General features: G+C 43.1%; 2 protein-coding genes across 3 annotated transcripts in view; one reads left to right on the top strand and one right to left on the bottom strand.

Annotated features, from left to right (window-relative positions):
• The window catches only part of STS (steroid sulfatase), a 179,181-nt gene extending 172,024 nt beyond the window's left edge, over window positions 1–7,157 (bottom strand). For both annotated transcript variants that reach the window (XM_032790056.2, XM_032790057.2), the window contains exon 1: window positions 6,740–7,157. In XM_032790056.2, coding sequence (XP_032645947.1) covers window positions 6,740–6,753 — 14 coding nt within the window. In that variant the 5' untranslated portion in view covers window positions 6,754–7,157. The remainder of the gene's footprint in view (window positions 1–6,739) is intronic.
• PUDP (pseudouridine 5'-phosphatase) overlaps window positions 6,625–19,539 on the top strand; it is a 154,604-nt gene continuing 141,689 nt past the window's right edge. The window contains exon 1 of the mRNA XM_032790061.2: window positions 6,625–6,770. Within this exon, the coding sequence (XP_032645952.1) occupies window positions 6,692–6,770 (79 nt within the window). The 5' untranslated portion in view covers window positions 6,625–6,691. The remainder of the gene's footprint in view (window positions 6,771–19,539) is intronic.

The following is a 19,539-nucleotide window of genomic DNA, read 5'->3' on the forward strand; positions in this document are numbered from 1 at the left end:
GGACTATGCCTTTAGCATGGTTGTGAGCTGCTATGGATGATGAAGTGGAAATCTAGGAGTCCTTAAATCCTGCAGCATCACAGTGAGATATTGTTCACTGTAGAAAAACCTAGAGGGAATGTCTGAGGATCAAGTAACCGCAGGAACTACCAGGTTATCAAAGTCATGCCCACATATTTGATTGTGTGGGATCACTGAGGTTAAGACTTTGTCTTTGAGTTACTTAGTATTAAAGTGAAGGTAACTTTTGGGATTATGTGTTTTTTTGGGGATGAGTTTCCTGTTTTACAAATACTGTAGCTATTTGTGAAAGTAAATTAAACTTTTATTGTATGTTCCTCTGCTTGGAATATTGCATGTTATTTGGAAAACTAACTGAATTTACTGTGCCTTTGATACATGTTACAACTGATTCATCAAGATACTTAAACAGCAGGTTAGCGCAAAGAGTGTATCAGGCCTGATAGGAGCTACAGTATGAAAGGCTCGCTGCCAGTGAGGGGCTCATATTCTCTTTTAATTGTAAGAACACAAGCAGAAACAATGAAAGTAACTTGATTCATGTTCTTAAGGTGAAAGATTTTTGCTGTAACACTCACTATTCATATAAAGATCTATCGGACTAGAACCCAGGCCTGCAGAACTGGCAGTAGCTAACTTTCCCACTTTGGGCCATGCAGAGCTGTATCCAAGAAGCACTGTGGAGATTAAGCACTAAAGGAAGTACTTCCCAAATGATCCAGAATGATATCACCCTGCAGCCCTCTGATTGGCTCATGCTCACTATTTAACTCTGGAGGGTGCCCCAGGGAATTGTCTGGACGCCACACAGGCTTCTGGCCTGTTGTGATGCCAGATCCCAGATCTCACTTCGCTTTCAGTCTCTCCCGTTTCTGACCCCAGCCTGACTCCGACCCTGACTCTTGCCTTCTGATTCCAGCCTAGCAACTAACTCTAATCTCTGGTCTCTGACCCCAGCCTGACTCTTGCTTATTGGTCCCAGCTCTAGTGATTACTCTATTCCCTGCTCTGTGACTGCTGCCTTGTGACTGTCATTGACTTGTGGACATCAACCTAACTGTGACCGCTATGCCCCAGTCCCTTACAATTGGAATGTGTTTCTTTTATTAGGGCTTAGCAGACTCAAGTATTGCAACTGTCTTGAATTTCAGTTTGTTCATTTCATTTAATTATAAATCACTCCAGGTAATGTATTATTAATAATGGGTTTACAAGCTTTTATTTAAGTCATTGTGAAGGCTTCTAAGTTACTGGGTTATTTTTGTCTTTAGACTTCTTTTAAAATTCAAAGCAAAATAGATTTAGATCAGTTTATCCTCTTTGCGACAGCTGTCTGCAGGACAACAAGAAAAACAAAAGTAAATTCAGAGTGGTACATACAGTAAAACATGTTTCTATCACTTCTGTAAAGACTGCTATTACTGGGACCATGTTTCTGAACAGTCTCAGGTCTTAAAACAGGATTTCAAAAAATGTTACACATTCTCATCCATGCATTTCAGAATTCAATAATTTAAGAAAAATATGTAAATCTTTCCTTTGTTTTTAAGGGTATGATCCAAACGACTTCAGGGCCAGATGCACAATTCTGAAAGCACATCAAGTCCAATGCAACACAGAAAAGTTCTTAAGCATGTTCTTAAGTTTCATTGACTTAAAGTTGTGTAACTGCTTAAATTCTTTCCTGAATCAGGGCCCAGGCCCTGAGTTAGGGAATGATACTGAAGTAACATAACACAAAAAAATTGTACTTGAACTTCATATCTAAAACTGGCTATCACGCCCCTAACTGGGCATTCAGTTGCACTCACATGCATCTGAACATTTCCAACAGATGTTGCCTATAGGTGAAATTCTCTCTGTCTGTACAAAACCTAAGAAAGTTGTTCCTTGTTGGGACTGAGGTATTTTTAAAAACATCCTTTTTCAGTATAGGCCACAGGGTGTTAATTTACATTTATTAAAAAACAACAAAATATAATTGACCCTTCACGCATGATCACACCAAGTAAGGCCCTGATCATGTAAAAAAGCAGTGTCTCTCAACCTTTCCAGACTACTGTACCTCTATTAGTAGCCTGATTTGTCTTGCATACCCCCAAGTTTCACCTCACTTAAAAACTACTTGCTTACAAAATCAGGCATAAAAATACAAAAGTGTCACAGTACACTATTACTGAAAAATGGCTTACTTTCTCCTTTCTACCATATAATTACAAAATAAATGAATTGGAATATAAATATTGTACTTACATTTCAGTGTATAGTATATAGAGCAGTATAAACAAGTCATTTGTCTGTATGACATTTTAGTTCAGGGTTTCTCAAACAGGGATCACCGCTTATGTAGGGAAAGCGCCTGGTGGGTCGTACTGGTGTGTTTACCTGGCCCATCTGGAGGTCTGGCCAATCACGGCTCCCACTGGCCGTGGATCACTGCTCCGGGCCAATGGGAGCTGCGATCAGATGTGGCAGGTAAACACACCAGCCTGGCCCGCCAGAGGCTTTCCCTACACAAGCGGTGACCCCTGTTTGAGAAATCCTGTTTTAATTTGTACTGACTTCACTAGTGCTTTTTTTGTAGCCTGTTGTAAAACTAGGCAAATATCTAGATGAGTTGGAGGTCTTCCAGGGGATACACCATATACCCCCGGGGTACATGCACTCCTGATTGAAAACCACTGGTGTAAAGACTTATGCACATGCTTAGCCATATGCACCGAGAGTCATTGAGACTATTCACAGTATGTAAAGTTAAGCATCTGCTTAATCTGTGCAGGTTCAGGGCCTATCAGCATGATTGTATCCCTATACCCCATTTCCATCCTTCTCACCAAGCAGACCATGGCTCCTTATTAGCCTTCTGGGTATCACTGATCTCAAATAAGAATGGCCATACTGGGTCAGACCAAAAGTCCATCCAGCCTAGTACCCTGTTTACCAACAGTGACCAATGCCAGGTGCATTACCAGGGCACGACCAATGCCCCACTGAACGTTCTCACAAATCACAACTGAACAAATGATTTAAATGGGTCATGCTTCGTCACATCACATGGAAAAGTTTAAAATTAAAAATAAAGTCATTAAAATAAGAAAGACAGTTATACCATTTCCCTTCACACCCTCCTTTTTTTTTCTTCCCCAGTTTCAAGAAAACACTATTGTTGTGATATTTATGAGTCAGATTATGTAAAGGCATGCTATAAAACTGGAATTAGCTATTTTAGTTGTTTGTGATGATATTATACTATGACTTTATTGTGTCTGCTTGGACTTTCCCCACCTTCATTTGTTCATTAAGTGGATGTAATTATATTGAATAAATCCAAGGGGGCTTCCCTATTTATATTGGAGGATATTCTTGTATTGGAACGTAACTGTGAAGAATTAGCTGACATAATGCTGATCACAATTGACCCAGCCAATGTAGAGTCATCTTTCGGGCAGCTAACTTGATCACAATCACGTTTAAACACAATATGATTTTGTAATGCAGAGCATCCAGCTGTAAGACTAGTCTCCCTTAGAATATAATGATTATTTGATTTATAGAATGGGATCTGTCTGGGATTCACCAATTTTTAACATATTCAAAAGCTCTGCATGAAACAGACCAATTTTTTGGTAAAGATAGTTTGGTTACATTTTCAAAATATTACAAGGAATTAGTACAGAAAACATTCTTTTTTGCATATGAAAATCACTGTCTCATGTTACATGGCTCATTCTGACATAATTTCTTGCAGTCAGTGAGTACTGACGTCACGTTATCAACTAATGTAGGTGACAAAACTACATTAATTAGAATATTATATTAGGGAAAATGTATTAAATTATATGTACAACTACCCTTCTAATCAATGACTACACTAGTATTTGTTAGACATGCTTGATAAACAAATCCTTGCTAGAAACCCCTGATAAACTGCCTACACTCTTACAGCAGCTTTTGAAACAATTGATATGCTGGTATTCTAAGCACTGCGTCAATTTTAAAGTAATTTGCCACATAACAGATTCACATTTTTTTCTTTTGTCCATGCATTGTGTGTGTTTGTTTTTTAAAGATCACAATCCAATTCCCTGTTGATATAATTATTAGGAAAAGTGACATACGTGGTAACTGAGACAAGGGCCACGTTTACACTACAAAATTAAGTCAACCTAACTTATCTTAGCATACAGCTGCCTCCAGAGTCATCCCTAGGGTATGGCAAATTGGGCTCCCCCTCTCCTACCCCCCAGTTGGGGGGTGGGGGTTGTCCTGGACCCCAGAACCCCCTAGGAATAGTCTTGGCTGCCGCTGTAATTACACAGCTTGTGCATGTCTATACTTTGTTCCCTGTATTGGCGGTGCACATCCTCACCAACAGCACTTGTACTGATTGTACTATCAGTGTGGGGCATTATGGGATGGCTCCTGAAAGCTAGTAACAGTCAACATAAGCACGGCAGTGTCTACACTAACGCTGTGCTGACCAAATTACATCGATTTTGACTCTACATCTCTCATGGAGGTGAAGTTATCAAGTGGGCATAGTGGGTCAGCTATGTCAGCTGAAGTGAAATTTAAGTGTAGACACTTCCATAGTTAGATCAACATAAGCTGTCTTGCATTGATTTCACTCTGTAGTCAGGAGTCCGGTTTTTGACTGGAACGCCAGGTCAAAAAGGGACTGGTGGCTCCGGTCAGCACTGCTGACCAGGCTGCTAAAAGTTTGGTCGGCGGCACAGCAGGGCTAAAGCAGACTTCCTGCCTGCCCTGGCTCTGAGCGGCTCCCAGAAGCAGCAGGCATGTCCAGCTCCTAGGCATCAGGGCCAGGGGGCTCCACATTCCACCCTCACCCTGAGTGCCAGCTTCGCAGCTCCCACCATGGCCAATGAGAGCTATGGGGGTGGCGCCTGCGGGCATAGGCAGAGCTCCCAGGCCCCTCTGCCTAGGAGCTGTCCATACATGCTGGCCACTTCCGGAAGCCGCCTGAGATAAGTGGCACCCAGCTAGAGCCCACACCCTGAATCCCCTCCCGCACCCCAACCTCCTGCCCCAGCCCTGATCCCCCTCCCGCAACCAAATTCCCTCCCAGAGCTCACACCCCCTTCTGCACCCGAAACTCCTCACTCCCAACTCCATCCCAGAGCCTACACTCGCAGCTAGAGACCATATCCCCTACCGCACCCCAACCTCCTGCCTTGGCCCTGCGCCCCCTCCCAAACTCCGAACACTTTGGCCTCAGCTTGGAACCTCCTCCTTCACTCCAAATCCCTCATCCTCCGCCCCATTCCAGAGCACGCATCCCCCCAGCCGAAGACCTCACCTCCTCCCACACCCAAACTCCCTGTCTCAGCCCTGAACCCCCTCCCGCACTCTGGACCCCTCAATTGTGGCCCGACCCCACTGGAATGGGTTACCTAGGGAAGTGGTGGAATCTCCTTCCTCAGAGGTTTTTAAGGTCAGGCTTGACAAAGTCCTGGCTGGGATGATTTAGTTGGGGATTGGTCCTGCTTTGAGTAGGGGATTGGACTAGATAATCTCCTGAGGTCCCTTCCAAGTCTCATATTCTATGATTCTATGAATCATCCCAGACGTGCAATACTAGGCGGTCCCACCAGTCTGTGCTTGTTTACTGGGTCCAGAATCGGTGTTCCACTGTATCAATCTGCCTCACTGCGGCATGATAGCCTAATTGCCACATCCCGAGATTTTAGGAACTTGTGTGTCCATGTTCTCCTCACAATCTTCCTCGTGCTGGCGGCTCCTAGTTAGGCTCTGCACATACTGCAAGACAATGCTCACAAAAGCAGTATGCAACTGAGTGGGCTCCATGCTTGCGGTACTATGGCATCTGCACGGATAACCCAGGAAAATAGGCGTGAAATTATTGTTTGTCGTTGCTTTCAAGGAGAGAGGAAAGGAGGGGAGACTGACAACATGCACCTAAAACCACCCGCAACAATGTTTTTGCCCTGTGAGGTATTGGGAGCTTAACCCAGAATTCCAATGGGCAGCGAGGACTTTGGGATAGCTACCCACAGTGCACCACTCTGTGAGTCAATGCTAGCCACGGTATTCAGGCCACACTCCACCAACCTCATGCACTTAGTAGGGACTGTATAAAATCGGTTGCTAAACATCGACTTCTATGAAATCGACCTAATTTCGTAGTGTAGACATGCCCTTAGTCTGCTTCTGCTGCTTGGTAGAGATAGAAGTTATGCCTAGTTATCAAATTGGCCAGGTCCCCAGACACTGTGGGGGTTGTGCCTGGGTACTACAGAGGCTCCCACAGCCTCAGTGACACTGGCTACAAATGGAATTTGCCTTTGCGGCTGTGGCCCAGATGCTCTCCGGACATGGTTTAGATTCTCTCCCGAATCCAGAGCCGCCCTAGAGGGAGAGAAATCTGCAGCACCCGCTCCCTTCCCCCTTGGGGGGCATGGGGGGAAGCAGTGCAGCCCGCGGCCCCAGCTGCAGCGCAAAGCGCTTCCTGTGAGCACCCCGCAGCCTTTGCTCCAGCCCAGTGCACTGGCACCAGCCCCAGCTCCGCGCCTTCCCCACTACCAAGCAGTGGCGCTGCAGCAGGCTCCCGCCTCCCCTTCGCCGGCGGCTGACAGCGCTTGCGCCGCCCGGCTCCTCCGCTTGTGCTCTCGGCTACCGCCGCTGCTCCGCCATGGCCGCTTCCTCCTGTAGCCCCGCTCCGCCGCGGCCCGCCACCCACCTGATCTTTGACATGGACGGTCTCCTGCTGGGTGCGTAGCCCGCGCCTCCGCTGCTCCCGGCCGCTCTCAAGCCCCGCTGCGGCCGTGCAGTTCAGCCCCTTCCTGCTGTCGCGCCGGGAGAGGGCCGGGCGCAGCCGCTCGTGTCCCTGTCCAGGGGTGGCACAGCGCGCGCTAGTTACTGAGTGTCGCCCTTGGCTGCTACCCCTCTCTCTGCGGGGGCAAGCTCGAGCTGGGTCCCTCCCTGGGCTGCTGCTATTCTGACCATTGCTTCACTCTCCTGTGCCCTCCTCCTCCTCACTGAATAGGGATACCACCAGGGCGTGCTGGGGTAGCTATGTAAGCCCAGCCCGCTGTGGGGATGAAAGGGGTTTGCAGTCCCCAGCCTGCGAGAGTCCTCTGGCTTCCTTGGTGTACAAGGTACCGGGCTCTAATCCACACATCTGTTTAGAGGGGGAAGCCGCGGGAGAATTTACAGCTCCAGTGCAATAGGCAGGACTGGGGCAGCTGTTTTGGAGAAACACATTATTAGTAGAAAAGTTGGTGTGTAGGCTCGGTCTCATTTCAACCGGGTTGGTTGCTTCCTGTAATAAGTAAATAAAACTCACTGTTCCGCAGTGCAACCTTGAATGACTACAGCTCTACAGTAGTGCTGTAACACTGGGCCTTGATGATTTCACTAGTTCGTGGGACTGTTCGTGTATTTAAGCACGTACATAAGTGCCTGCGGGATGAAAGCCTTATTTTGCACCACTACTGTAGATTACTGTAATACTTGTGTACGGACTTTGGTTCTGATAAGTAGTTGACGTGTTATAACGTAGGAAACCAAACTTTTCACCTGGAAGAATTCTGGGAAAGTGTGGTTTGGGTTTGTATGCCTTTCCAGGATGAGAGAGGTCCTTTTGGTTTAGCCCACCATATAAATTATTTTTTCTTTTTCCCTTCTGGAAAATACCCATTTTTACCCTTCCACATTCATTATCTCCATTTAATTTAAAGGGACATCAGTTTAAAAATATTGTGCCAACAAATTTATTTACCTGTGTTGCTCATAGTATCTTACATTGTATAAGAAAAGAAAAAAAATATTTAAAAGATCATTAACGTGTTACGATTTAGGCACTTTGTTCACCTTTTGCAGTTCTCCCATCCCGGACAGTGCCAGTCAGTGAAGTTAGTATCCCATGTTTATACTCAATTTCACTTTCAGCTTCTAAGTACTGCACTGCAGGGGGATATTAATTTGTCTAAACCCCACTGTTTTCATTGATTTTTTTTTAATGGAAATATTTATATTGATCTTTAGGATTTTTTTATTTTTATTTTTTAGTATTTTTAATTTAAATAAAACTTTTACAGACTTCTAGCAGCCCAGATGCGCCTCAAAGTCAGAGTCTAATTTACCAACACGAGTAAAAATTTACTCCTGAGGGAATTCTGCGCACAATATTTTATAATTCTGCAAATTTTATTTGTCAAATGTGGAGGCTCCAGCACGGCATTGGGGTGCACAGGCCACTGGCTGCACACAGGTGGGAGATCACTGTGCAGCTCCTCCTGGGACAGAGACTCAACGGTGAGGCTAGAGTGACCAGATGTCCCAATTTTATAGGGACAGTCCTCATTTTAGGGTCGTTTCCTTATATAGGCTCCTATTACTCCCCACCCCCTTTTCCTGATTTTTCAAACTTGCTATCTGGCCACCCTAGGTGAGGCTGCACCCAGCCAGACACAGCACAAGGACCAGGCCTGCCCCAGAAATACCCCAGGCCCTGCCTCTCTGTGCCACTTGCACCAGGTGTGGGCAGGCAGGCTCAGCAAGGCAGGATCCAAGTGTGGAGGGGCTTAGTGTGGGGGGATCCAGGTGTGGGTTGAGAGGGCCCTGGGTGGGTCAGTCTGGGTGCGGGCAGCTCAGTGTGGGATCTGGATGCAGAGGGGCTTGTTGGGGGTTTCTGAGAGCAACAGTAATGGGACTCTGCAGGGGGGTCTAGGTTAAGGTGGTTGGTGCTCAGTAGGAGGTGGGGTCTGGGTGTGCGGAGGATAGAGCTTGGCAAGGGGGTATGGGTGTGGGCTCACTGGGGGGTCCAGATGCAGCCAGGTGGAGATCCGAGTGCAGGTGGCTCGTCAGAGTGGTCCAGGTGTAGGGGGAGTGGGGCTCATTGGGGGCGCTTCTGAGTGTGTGTGTGGGAGGGAGGCTTGGCGGGAGGGAGGCTTGGCAGTAGGGTCTGAGTATGAGGGGATCCAGCTGCACAGTGGTTGAGCGGATGGAGCAGGGGATCCTGTACAGGAGTCCCTCCCACTGCAGCTGAGGAGTGATGGGTGCAAGAAGTGGAGGGAGGGGAAAGAGAGAGGAGAGAGAGTTTGCAGAGCTTCTTGCAGCCGGGGGAGAAATCTGGGAGTGGATCTAACCGGGCCCTGGATGCCGTGCAAGGGAAGAGGAAGTCCTGTCCTCCCCAGCCCTGCCGGGACTAGCAGCTGAGCCGAGCACAGGGTAGGAGCCACCAACTGGGTCTTCCCTAGTCCTGCTTCCCCACAGTGATTTGCCTCTCTGCTGGCTGCCCTTGGCCCCTGAAACATACTGCTGGAGTGGGTTGCATTACTGCTTTTGTGGCTTCCCTTTGCTTCTCTGTCAGAAAGTCATTTTTCTGCAGGGGACATAAATTCTGCGCATGCGCAGTGGTGCAGAATGCCTCCAGGAGTGGAGTATGTAGGTCCTGAGCTTGCACATACTTATATATATGAATAACTTTATTCTCATGAGCAGTCTCATTGATTTTTAACTGTACTTCTCTTGTATAAGTGTGTTCAAGATTGGTGCTTTAAGTTACAGACAGTGTCCAAAGGCATTTTTCTAAAAGACCATACTGTTTCTAGTTAAAAATAGTCTTATAATACTTGAGATTCTGTCTTTATTACGTACCACAAAATGAAATTAATTAGTCTTCTGAGTCTTGTTTAATCCCCCAGACCCCGGGGGGTTCATACAGTGAAACAGCTTTAAGATTTTCCTAGAATGTGAGCTGTACATCATACTGGAAAATTAATTATATGGGATCCCAAATTCTTGAACCTGAGATCGCTGTGTTTGGGACACGCCAGGTATTAAACCTGCTCTTCACTGTTATTAAATTAATCTCTCCAGGCTGTTATAGATAAATATCCCAGTTTTTGTGTCACTTTCTGGATTTGTTAAAATAAAAGTCAGACTTCACCTGCAGCATCTTGTGTGCAGATGCTCTGATTTAGTGAGGTGCTTGGGCCAGCTGGATTAAGACTAACTTTTTTTCCTTCCTTCAAATTGTGAAGTGGTTTTCAGATTAAAATTATATTTTTCAGTAATTCTTATACTAAAATACTAATATGATTCCTTCTTAAAAATGAAGGAAACGTACACACAGAAAAATGCATTAAAAGAAGAGTAATATGATAATGGGAAAACAAGAATATTTGTTGTTCAGATTAAAATATACTTTAGTGTTTTCCAGTACAAGGCACAATAGGACACCCCGTTAATGACTTCATCGATGCACACCATTATAAATTAGGTATCAGAGGATTTATGGCTTGTTTCAGCCTTTAACTGTCTTGGGTTCTGTCACAACTTTAATATGATCTCTGTGAGTATACATGATAAACAGGAGCTGTGAATTTCAGAAAGCAAAAGGTCAGAAAGTCAGGTAGCTTTCAGAATTTGATCCAATATAGTGGTTCTGTCTTTCAGGTGGTTAAAAATGTCTGAAGCAGGGTGGATTTGATTTAAATCAAATTGACTTAAATCGTGATTTAAATCACTGTTCAGGACGACTCTATTTAATCATGGTTTTCTACATAAAAGTTCATACTTGTAGGTTGTTATAACCTTAATACATATTCTTCACAACTCAGAGATAGATGTAGGCTTCATTTTTAGAAGTTAGAATAATAGAATCATAGAATATCAGGGTTGGAAGGGACTTCAGGAGATCATCTAGTTCAACCTCCTGCTCAAACCAGGATCTCTGATGGTATCTTCTAGACTGAGCACTGAGTCCCATTGGGTAGAAGAAAGATTTATCTAAATAATCTATACAGAAGCCCCTGGAACTGCATAAGATTGGGTCTCTAATCCATGAACTGTTGGAACTCATTTACGAAACTTTTCTTAAGCATTACATAAATATATTGTCTCATACTATAGAATAAGAATTTATAATCCCTAATCCATGATGAGGTATCTTTGAACTATAGTGTATCTTAATTAAAACTTTCTTTAGATATTTTTTTTCCTCAAAAAGCATTTTATCCAAAAAAATCTGATTTAAATAAAAAATATCAATTTTTTTTATTTCAAAAAACAAAACAACAATAAAACCATTGATTTTTATCCAGCATGGTCTGGAGTAATTACATTATTTTTTGGAGAGAGAAATGAGTGGTTAGATACTTAACGATATTCTCTTCTAATTATGTACATAGCCCTATTAGTGCTCTGAGCAAGGATGAGCAGCATAGTAATATTGGCATAAACATGGAGTGAGATCAGTCTGACCTTTAATTTTGGTTTGATGTTTTGGATATTAAATTAATGTTAATAGTTTAAAGGAAGAAAATATCTTTAACCTAAATACTACATATGAAAGTTGAAGAAATAATTTATATGCATACTTTTAAATGTCAAGTGAATCTGCATGGAACAACATTTTAAAAGAGCATGGCCAAAATTTCAAAAGCGGACACCTTAAACTAGGCCTTTGAATCCTTTGTTAGGCACCTAAAGAAGTGGCTTGATTTTTCAAAATTATTGAGCATTCAGCCGCTCCCATTAAATTGAATTGGAACTACTGAGTGCTCATCATTTTTGGAAATTCTAGGCACCTATTTTTATGCTTAAACTATTAGCAGAATTTTAAGCAATTAATTTTGAAAGTCTTGGTCTAAGGTCTCCCCCAGATTTAGTAAGGAAATTTTAACAATTAAGTTGTAATTTCTGCAATATTGAAAATTGAACTTGCTTTGCAACGGATCAAGGGGCAGCAAAAGTTCTGAAATGTATCAAGTTAGTGCCTGTCTTTCCCCCAAGTTCATTTAACATAGCTGAGTTTGATAAGTTGTCCTTGATTTCCATCTTGAGATGTCATCTGAACTGGACTAGGGGCAGCAACTTCTCTGTTCCCTATAACCATCTATGGAAATCCATCTCCATTTGTCTGAGTCTCTCTGTTACTCTAGTGAAATCACTGTGTAAAGTGTTCCCCTCCCCCACACTTCGGTACAATGTATTTTTAATAATTTTGGTTCTCTTTCTGCAGCATTTTTTTCCCTTTTGGTTTGTCTTCTCTTTGCCCTTGGGCTAGTGGATAAAATTTTAGCATGTGCCCTCCTTTCCCCCTTTTTAAACACGATTTATCGTGTGCACATTACCCGCAGAATCTCCCTAATTAAACAAATAAAATAAATAGCATTTTTATTGGAAACTCTCACAGTTCATTAATTATAGTGAAACGATCAGTCACTGCTCTAATTTACAGTAGTAACATTTGTTTAAAGCCTGTCTTTTATTTTACATATGTAGCAAGATTTAGTAAAGTAGTTTAAAAGTGGTGCAGACTTCACGGTGAAGGAATAACTAAATTTTAATTTTTGGTGTACTGCTGAAGAGTTTGTTTTTATTTGCACAGCATTTTTATGGTGCAGAATCACCACATGCTTTCCCTAAAGCAAAGGAGAATATTTTATTCTTAATAATAAATGCTCAGAGCTTATATGGTAGGTTATTTTTAGGACCCTTCAGTTTTTGCTTATAGAGACCTACTCTTTACAATTGCTAGAATCTAATGGAATTAAATCTCTAACCATATACATGTTTTTTCATCACTCACTGTGTGGGTTAGCTGACTGAAATAAAATCCAAAGAACAGAATGGCTTTCAGACACCTACACATAGTTGATCCATTTAGTATTTTTAGGGCATGGTGTCTCTTTTGTTTGATCCTGACATTTCTGCACATGAGACTGACATTGAATATATGGAAGCAGGAAAAAAATATAAAGTATACAACAGCTAGCATAACATATCATGAAGGCTATCTATATTATATATGTATATATGATATGTATTCTAAACTTACATATGTTGACTTTCAAGTCAATGACAAGCATGGTATTTTTATAATACTGGATAATAGCTTTTTCAATGTCAAGTGTTCATTATCATCCAGTGGCTCCAAACCATAAAGATTCAACTGGGATTTATCACAATTGAGTGCCTCGTTTATGTAAGAGGAGAGGAGACTGTGTGTGTAGATTTTTTTTTTTTTTTTGTTCCGCATTAGTCTTCTTACCATCTGTTATGATTGAGTAAGCTAAAATGGAATAGTTACCATTTTGTATTGTTGGGATTTGGTAGTTCCCAGTGAGTCTGATGCTGGGTAGAAATCATGGAACTTCAATCCAATGCGATTCAATTCAATTCAATAAAGCTTTATTCAACATGTGCACAAAGAGAGCCCCTGGTACAAAGAATTAGGCAGAGTCCCTCCAGCGAGGAGCCCCTGCCCTTGCTACTTTATAGCACATGGTGCTTATATATCAAGTTATATAACAACTTACATAACATGAGCCTCTAACCAATCAGAGTTAAACAAACCCATATATGGGTTTGTTTATCACATGCTCATAGTGCTCCAGTCCAGATGCTGAGCTCACACCCCTCCCTGTGGCTTTCTCCAGAATGTTCCTAGGCCGGTGAGCCACAGCGTGCTTCTCTATGCATAAGCAACCTGTAAACCACATTTTATCTAAAATAAACACAACCATACCCTTCAGTATATTAATAGAATAATGTTATTTGGCCTTTTAATGTGTAGACAAAAAGAATGATTTGAAAAGTAAGGGCACGTCTTCACTGGCAACGTTAAAGCGCTGCAGTGGCAGCGCTTTAACGTGGTTCGTGTAGTCGCGGCACAGCGCTGGGATGCTCTAAAAACAGGGCCACTGGGGGGAGGGGGGAAGAGTGGGGCAATTTGCCCCAGGCCCCACAGGAGCCCCGCAAGCCCTGGCCCGGCGGTGGTCTGGGTCTTCGTCTGGCATTTCAGCAGCGGGGGGCCCTTCAGTGCTGCTGAAGACGTGGAGCGACTGAAGGGCCCCCCGCCGCCGAAATTCCACCAGAAACCTGGACCGCTGCTGGGTGAGTACAAGCGCCGCAGCTTCCTCACTTTGCCCTAGACCCCCTGAATCCTCTGGGCAGCCCTGCCTAAAAAAACCCACCTCCATGAGGGGAATACCTACCAGCACTTGCAGTGCCCAAGGGGATGTTTTTTCACACCCCTGAGCGAGAAAGTTGCAGCACTGTAAAGTGCCAGTGTAGACAAGCCCTAACCAACATCTGGCTGTCTCTGTCTGATGACCAAAGAACAGTTGGAAAATCCTTTCAGGAAACATCATAGACTTTAAGGTCAGAAGGGACCATTATGATCATCTAGTCTGACCTCCTGCACAATGCAGGCCACAGAATCTCACCCACCCACTCCTGTATCAAACCTATGTCTGAGCCACTGAAGTCCTCAAATCATGGTTTAAAGACTTCAACATCATTAGAACCATTTGCGTTACTTGCCCAGCATTACCCAAAACAGGTGTTTTGAATGGGATTGTGTGAGAAGAGTCTCTAGGAATACAGCAGTCTTAATCAAGAATACCATTTTGTTTCATTATGTACATATTGAAAGGATTATGTCTGCACCCAGGAGAGCCACGTTTAAAAGACTGCATCTGCAATTATGGGGCTTGAATCCTTCTTACTCTGGCTTTATGCCAGTGTAACTAGATAACAATTTCTCCTGATTTACACTGGCATAAGTGAGAAGAGAACTGGGCCCGCGCCACTTCTCCCAGTTTCTATTGGCCAGGAATGGTGAACCGCCACTGGGAACTGCGAGCGGCTGTGCTTGCAGATGGTCAATGTAAACATTGTCTCGCAGCCCGCCAGCGGATTATCCTGATGGGTCATGTGCGGCCTGCGGGCCACAGATTGCCCACCACTGTTCTAAATTGTTACCTCACTATAGGGATGAGGATGACATGAGTATATTTTGAAATGCTTTTGAGATGAATTCTAAATTGAATTGTGTGGTCCTGAGGATATGGTATGGTATCTGACTTCCTTATCAAATCTGTGAGCCACTGGCACATCTTCTCCAGTTCCAGGCCATAGTGTCACTGACACTCTTGTTCTGTCTGTTTGGTCTTGCGTTGTCTCCTCATCTCAATGCTTTTTCTCCTGTTTCCAATCAACAAGTCACATGGCCTCCAAGCATAGCGTTTCTCTCTCAAACTTCAGCTTATCCTCCTCCTCTCTGGTTTCTGCAGAATTGATGAACACAGTCTGGATGGAGTCTGACTGCTGTACTGGTGACTGCATACACTCCCATTGGCCTTTTCTCTGATTCTCTTTGTCCCCTGGGGCATCTGCCTGCCCAACATGCAAAATGGGACACTCCACTGGGTACTGGTCTGAGCCTGCTAGCCCATTTCTTCATGAGCACCCCCTTAAGTGTTGGACCTTATGCCCTTACCTGTGTTTGAGATGGAATAATGTGATTCCCCCCACTCTTAAACAGAATGCTGGGATAAGCCACCTCGTGCATCAACTGCATTTACCAGCAGGTCTGACTGAGTTTGTCACCTGTGGTTCTTCCCTTGGGAGCTGGTAACCATTGGCCCAGAACAGCCTTCTTAAAGCAAAGTATTCTTTGCTTTGCTCCTATTGTTAATTATAACACAAGAAAAAAGGATTTAAAAAACAGCAGAAGGTCTGTATGCTTATCTACCTTACACAGAGCTCGATGTAGGCCTGTCTTACCTCAGCCTCTAGAGTCTGGGTTCACTTTCACTTTCTTTCTCTGTGCATTACTTAAAATTCAGGTGCAAGTTGTGTTGTTCTCCTCCTTGGTTTGGTTTTCTCAGATTGGTTAACCTGTTCAGTTCAACAGAAGTCAGGGATAGCAAAATTAAAGTCAATAATCCTGGGTTATTATCCACCTGTTTGCATGTGTTGAGATGCTTATTGAATTAACTTGGTACATGTATACAGTAAGCCCTGCAATAACTAAGTCAAGAGACAGTAAACCCTCCTCACAAGAATCAAACACCTATGACTTCTAGTATTCATAAATTAATACAGGCAGCTCCAAATCCATCACAATGAATAAGCTATGTACCTCTAGACAGAAGAAGATTTAATTTTCCCTTTTTACTCTTGTCCTGTTCTTATTAGATCTTAAATATGATATGAATTCTGTAGCCTGTGCAGTGTAATAATGGGTGAAACTGAGCTAATATTTGAAGATAAACCACAGTCACCTAAAATAATTTATTCAAGAATATTGTGGAATTTGTCAAATAAATTTAAATAAATACATGGATTTATTTATCAGCCCACCTCAGTAGGTGAAGAATAATTTTTAAATAATGCCAAATAATTCACAATAATAACAACCATTATCTAGGGATGAGCATTCAAATAAGTATGTTAGGTCTTGATCAGGGGTGGCTCTAGCTTTTTTGCCATCCCAAGAGTGGCAGTCAGGCAGCCTTCGTCGGCTTGCCTGCAGGAGTTTCTCCAGTCCCGCGGCTTCGGTGTACCTGCCACCGAATTTTATAAAATCTGTGCTCCTGTAATTTGCTCATTAATGTATCAATATGCAATAAGCCTAATTACTGCAGTTAGTTACATTTGGAAGTCTTTGAGTTTGTCCATATGATACATTAGTCTGCACCAGTGGAGTGTAAATTCTAGTATGCGCTAACTAACTGGCCCATGCAGATCCGGCTGGTGTGCACGTAAAGTTCCCTATTGTGTGTTAACATAGTACTGTTTGAAACAGGACTATGGCAACATGCATTAGGGAACTTTTAGTGCATCTAGGAGAGTGCACATGGGCCAGTTAGTGTGCAGCATGCTATTGCCTACTAGAATTTACACCAGGGATTGGCAAGGTTTGGCATGTGGCCCACCAGGGTAAGCCGCCGGCGAGCCGGGCCGGTTTGTTTATCTGCTGCGTCTGCAAGTTCGGCCGATCACAGCTCCCACTGGCTGCAGTTCGCTACTCCATGCCAATGGGAGCTGCGGGAAGCAGCACGGGGATGAGGGATATGCTGGCCGGAGCGTCTTGCAGCCCCCATTGGCCTGGAGCAGCGAACCGCGGCCAGTGGGAGCCGCGATCGGCCGAACCTGCAGACGTGGCAGGTAAACAAACCGGCTAGGCCCGCCAGGGGGCTTACCCTGGCGGGCCGCGTGCCAAACATTGCCAATCCCTGATTTACACTTTTTGGTGCAGATCAATGAACTATGTAGACAAACCATTTGTAGCTATTAATTTTATGTAGTGCCCATCACCATGACTTAGAGTGGTAAAAGATTTTAAATGGAAAATTATGTTCTGTACAAACTGTGAGGATCTGACACCATTCCTTCACCCAGAAAGGAATTTAACAAACCAATCCAGGCAAGACAGTTCTTAGCATTATACTTAAATCTGAACAAAATCTATTTTAATGTAAAGTAAAGCATAAGGAAAATACCGATATTTAATAGCAGATTTTTTGAGGAGTGAATGGAGTGAGGGATTGACACTTTTAAAAACAATGAAGCATGCACTTTTATCCTAAACTTCTATCCCTGGCTGTGTCCCTTTAAGAAAGGAGAATGTGGGCTGGTCTACACTACGGGGTAAAATCGATTTTAGATACGCAATTTCAGCTATGTGAATAATGTAGCTGAAGTCGAATATCTAAAATCGATTTACTCACCCGTCCTCACCGCGCGGGATCGATGTCCGCGGCTCGCCATGTCGATTCCGGAACTCCGTTGGGGTTGGTGGAGTTCCGGAATCGATATAAGCACGCTCAAGGATCGATATATCCCGTCTAGATTAGACGCGATATATCGATCCCCGAGCAATCGATTTTAACGCGCCGATACGGCGAGTAGTCTAGACGTGGCCTGTGTGATAGATGACTTGTCTGTACAAGCTGAGTCAGTGTAAACTTCCAGATCTCTGGAAGAATAGCTGGAAGGGAGGAATTATTGTTGTTTCTGGAGCACAGAAGGAATTAACTAATTCATGCAATTGGGATTATTATTTGATTCCTGTGAATTTTTCATATTTGCTTTCTTGCCAGCATTGTCAACACTAATAGAAGATTAAGAGTAAATGTTTACCTTTTCTGTATCTGTTATTATATCTGTACCCTTTCTGTATCTAGCATGGGTTGTTGTATAAAAGGACTTTGATAGGAATTCTGTAGTGGTACTCGCTTATGTGCACACTCTTTTGTTTTATAATGTTAATGAGACATTAAAAGACTTTCCTATTTCTCTTGTAATATAGCATATAGCACCAGTTCAAATAACAATCAATCCTCTGTAAATTGTTCTCTGTTACGGCTTGGACTCATGAATTAATCTTCTGAGGCTATAAACTAGCAATCTTCTAAAACTTTCCCCTGTTCAACATTGCTGAACATGTACAGCTCCTGTTGATTTCAATGGGATATATGGATGCTCAGCACTTCAAAAAATCAGGCCTCATTTATTCATGTCTTAAGTATGGATTTTGGGAACCCTCCTGTAGGCGAAGAGATTTGAAAATGTTGGTCTGTGGTTACAACTGCATATGCTGTGTGTGTATATAATTTTCAAATTAGTTTGCTTTGGATGTAAATAATCAGAAGATGCAGTAAATAAAAAGGTCATGAGTAGATTAGAATCTCATTAAGAGAGTAAAAATATGTGGAATTTTGCATTAAATACACCCCCTCCTGCTCTCGTTTTCTATTTACTTTTAATAAAAAATGTTGCAATACACTGATTAGCAACATTTGAATTTATTGTTGTATGTACTGGCAAAGGGTAGGCAATTACAAATGCTTACAATTATTGAAATAATCACAGTCAGACACCCTCATATGCTACTCATTTACAGCAGAATGGCTTGTGATAAAGAACTTGGGTGAAATCTTGACCCCATTGAAGTCAATGGAAGTTCCGTCACTGACTTTAGCAGGCTCAGGATTTTTTCCCTAGGGCCCAGTTCTGCCATTCATATATTGAGTAGCTGTTACTCATGCAGATAGTCCTACTGTGGGTAAAGGCTCTGTAATCAGGCTGTTAGGCTGGGGTTTCAAAGGTACCTAAGGACTTGTTTACATGAGGAAATTTACCAGTATAATTATACTGCTATAATTTTACCAGTATAACTCTCTATGTGGAAACTTTCATTCCAGAATAATGGAACTTTCACTTGAGTGCTTTTCCAGTCTCAGCCTGGGTTCTTGTTTGTTAGCAATGGATTTTTCAACCCCAGTTAAGTTGTTTAGGTTGTACTCACAGTTAACTTCTTATAGAAAACTAAATACAATTTTCAGGCCCAACAAAAAAAACCCTTCAAAAACAGACTTCAGTGAGAAATGGCTGAACTGGAATTAATTTCCAAACTTGACACCATCAAATTAGGCCTGAATAAAGACTGGGAGTGGCTGGGTCACTACAAAAAGTTATTTTCCCTCTGTTGATACTCACACCTTCTTGTCAATTGCTGGGAATGGGCCAAATGTACCCTGTTTGAATTGGCCTTGTTAGCACTGACCCCTCACTTGGTAAAGCAACTCCCATCTTTTCATATGCTGGTTATTTATACCTGCCTACTGTATTTTTCACTCTATGCATCTGATGAAGTGGGTTGTAGCCCACGAAAGCTTATGCATAAATAAATTTGTTAGTCTCTAAGATGCCACAAGGACTCCTCGCTGTTTTTGTAAA

Source organism: Chelonoidis abingdonii, chromosome 1, assembly GCF_003597395.2.
Source record: "Chelonoidis abingdonii isolate Lonesome George chromosome 1, CheloAbing_2.0, whole genome shotgun sequence".
NCBI classification, from domain to species: Eukaryota; Metazoa; Chordata; order Testudines; family Testudinidae; genus Chelonoidis; species Chelonoidis abingdonii.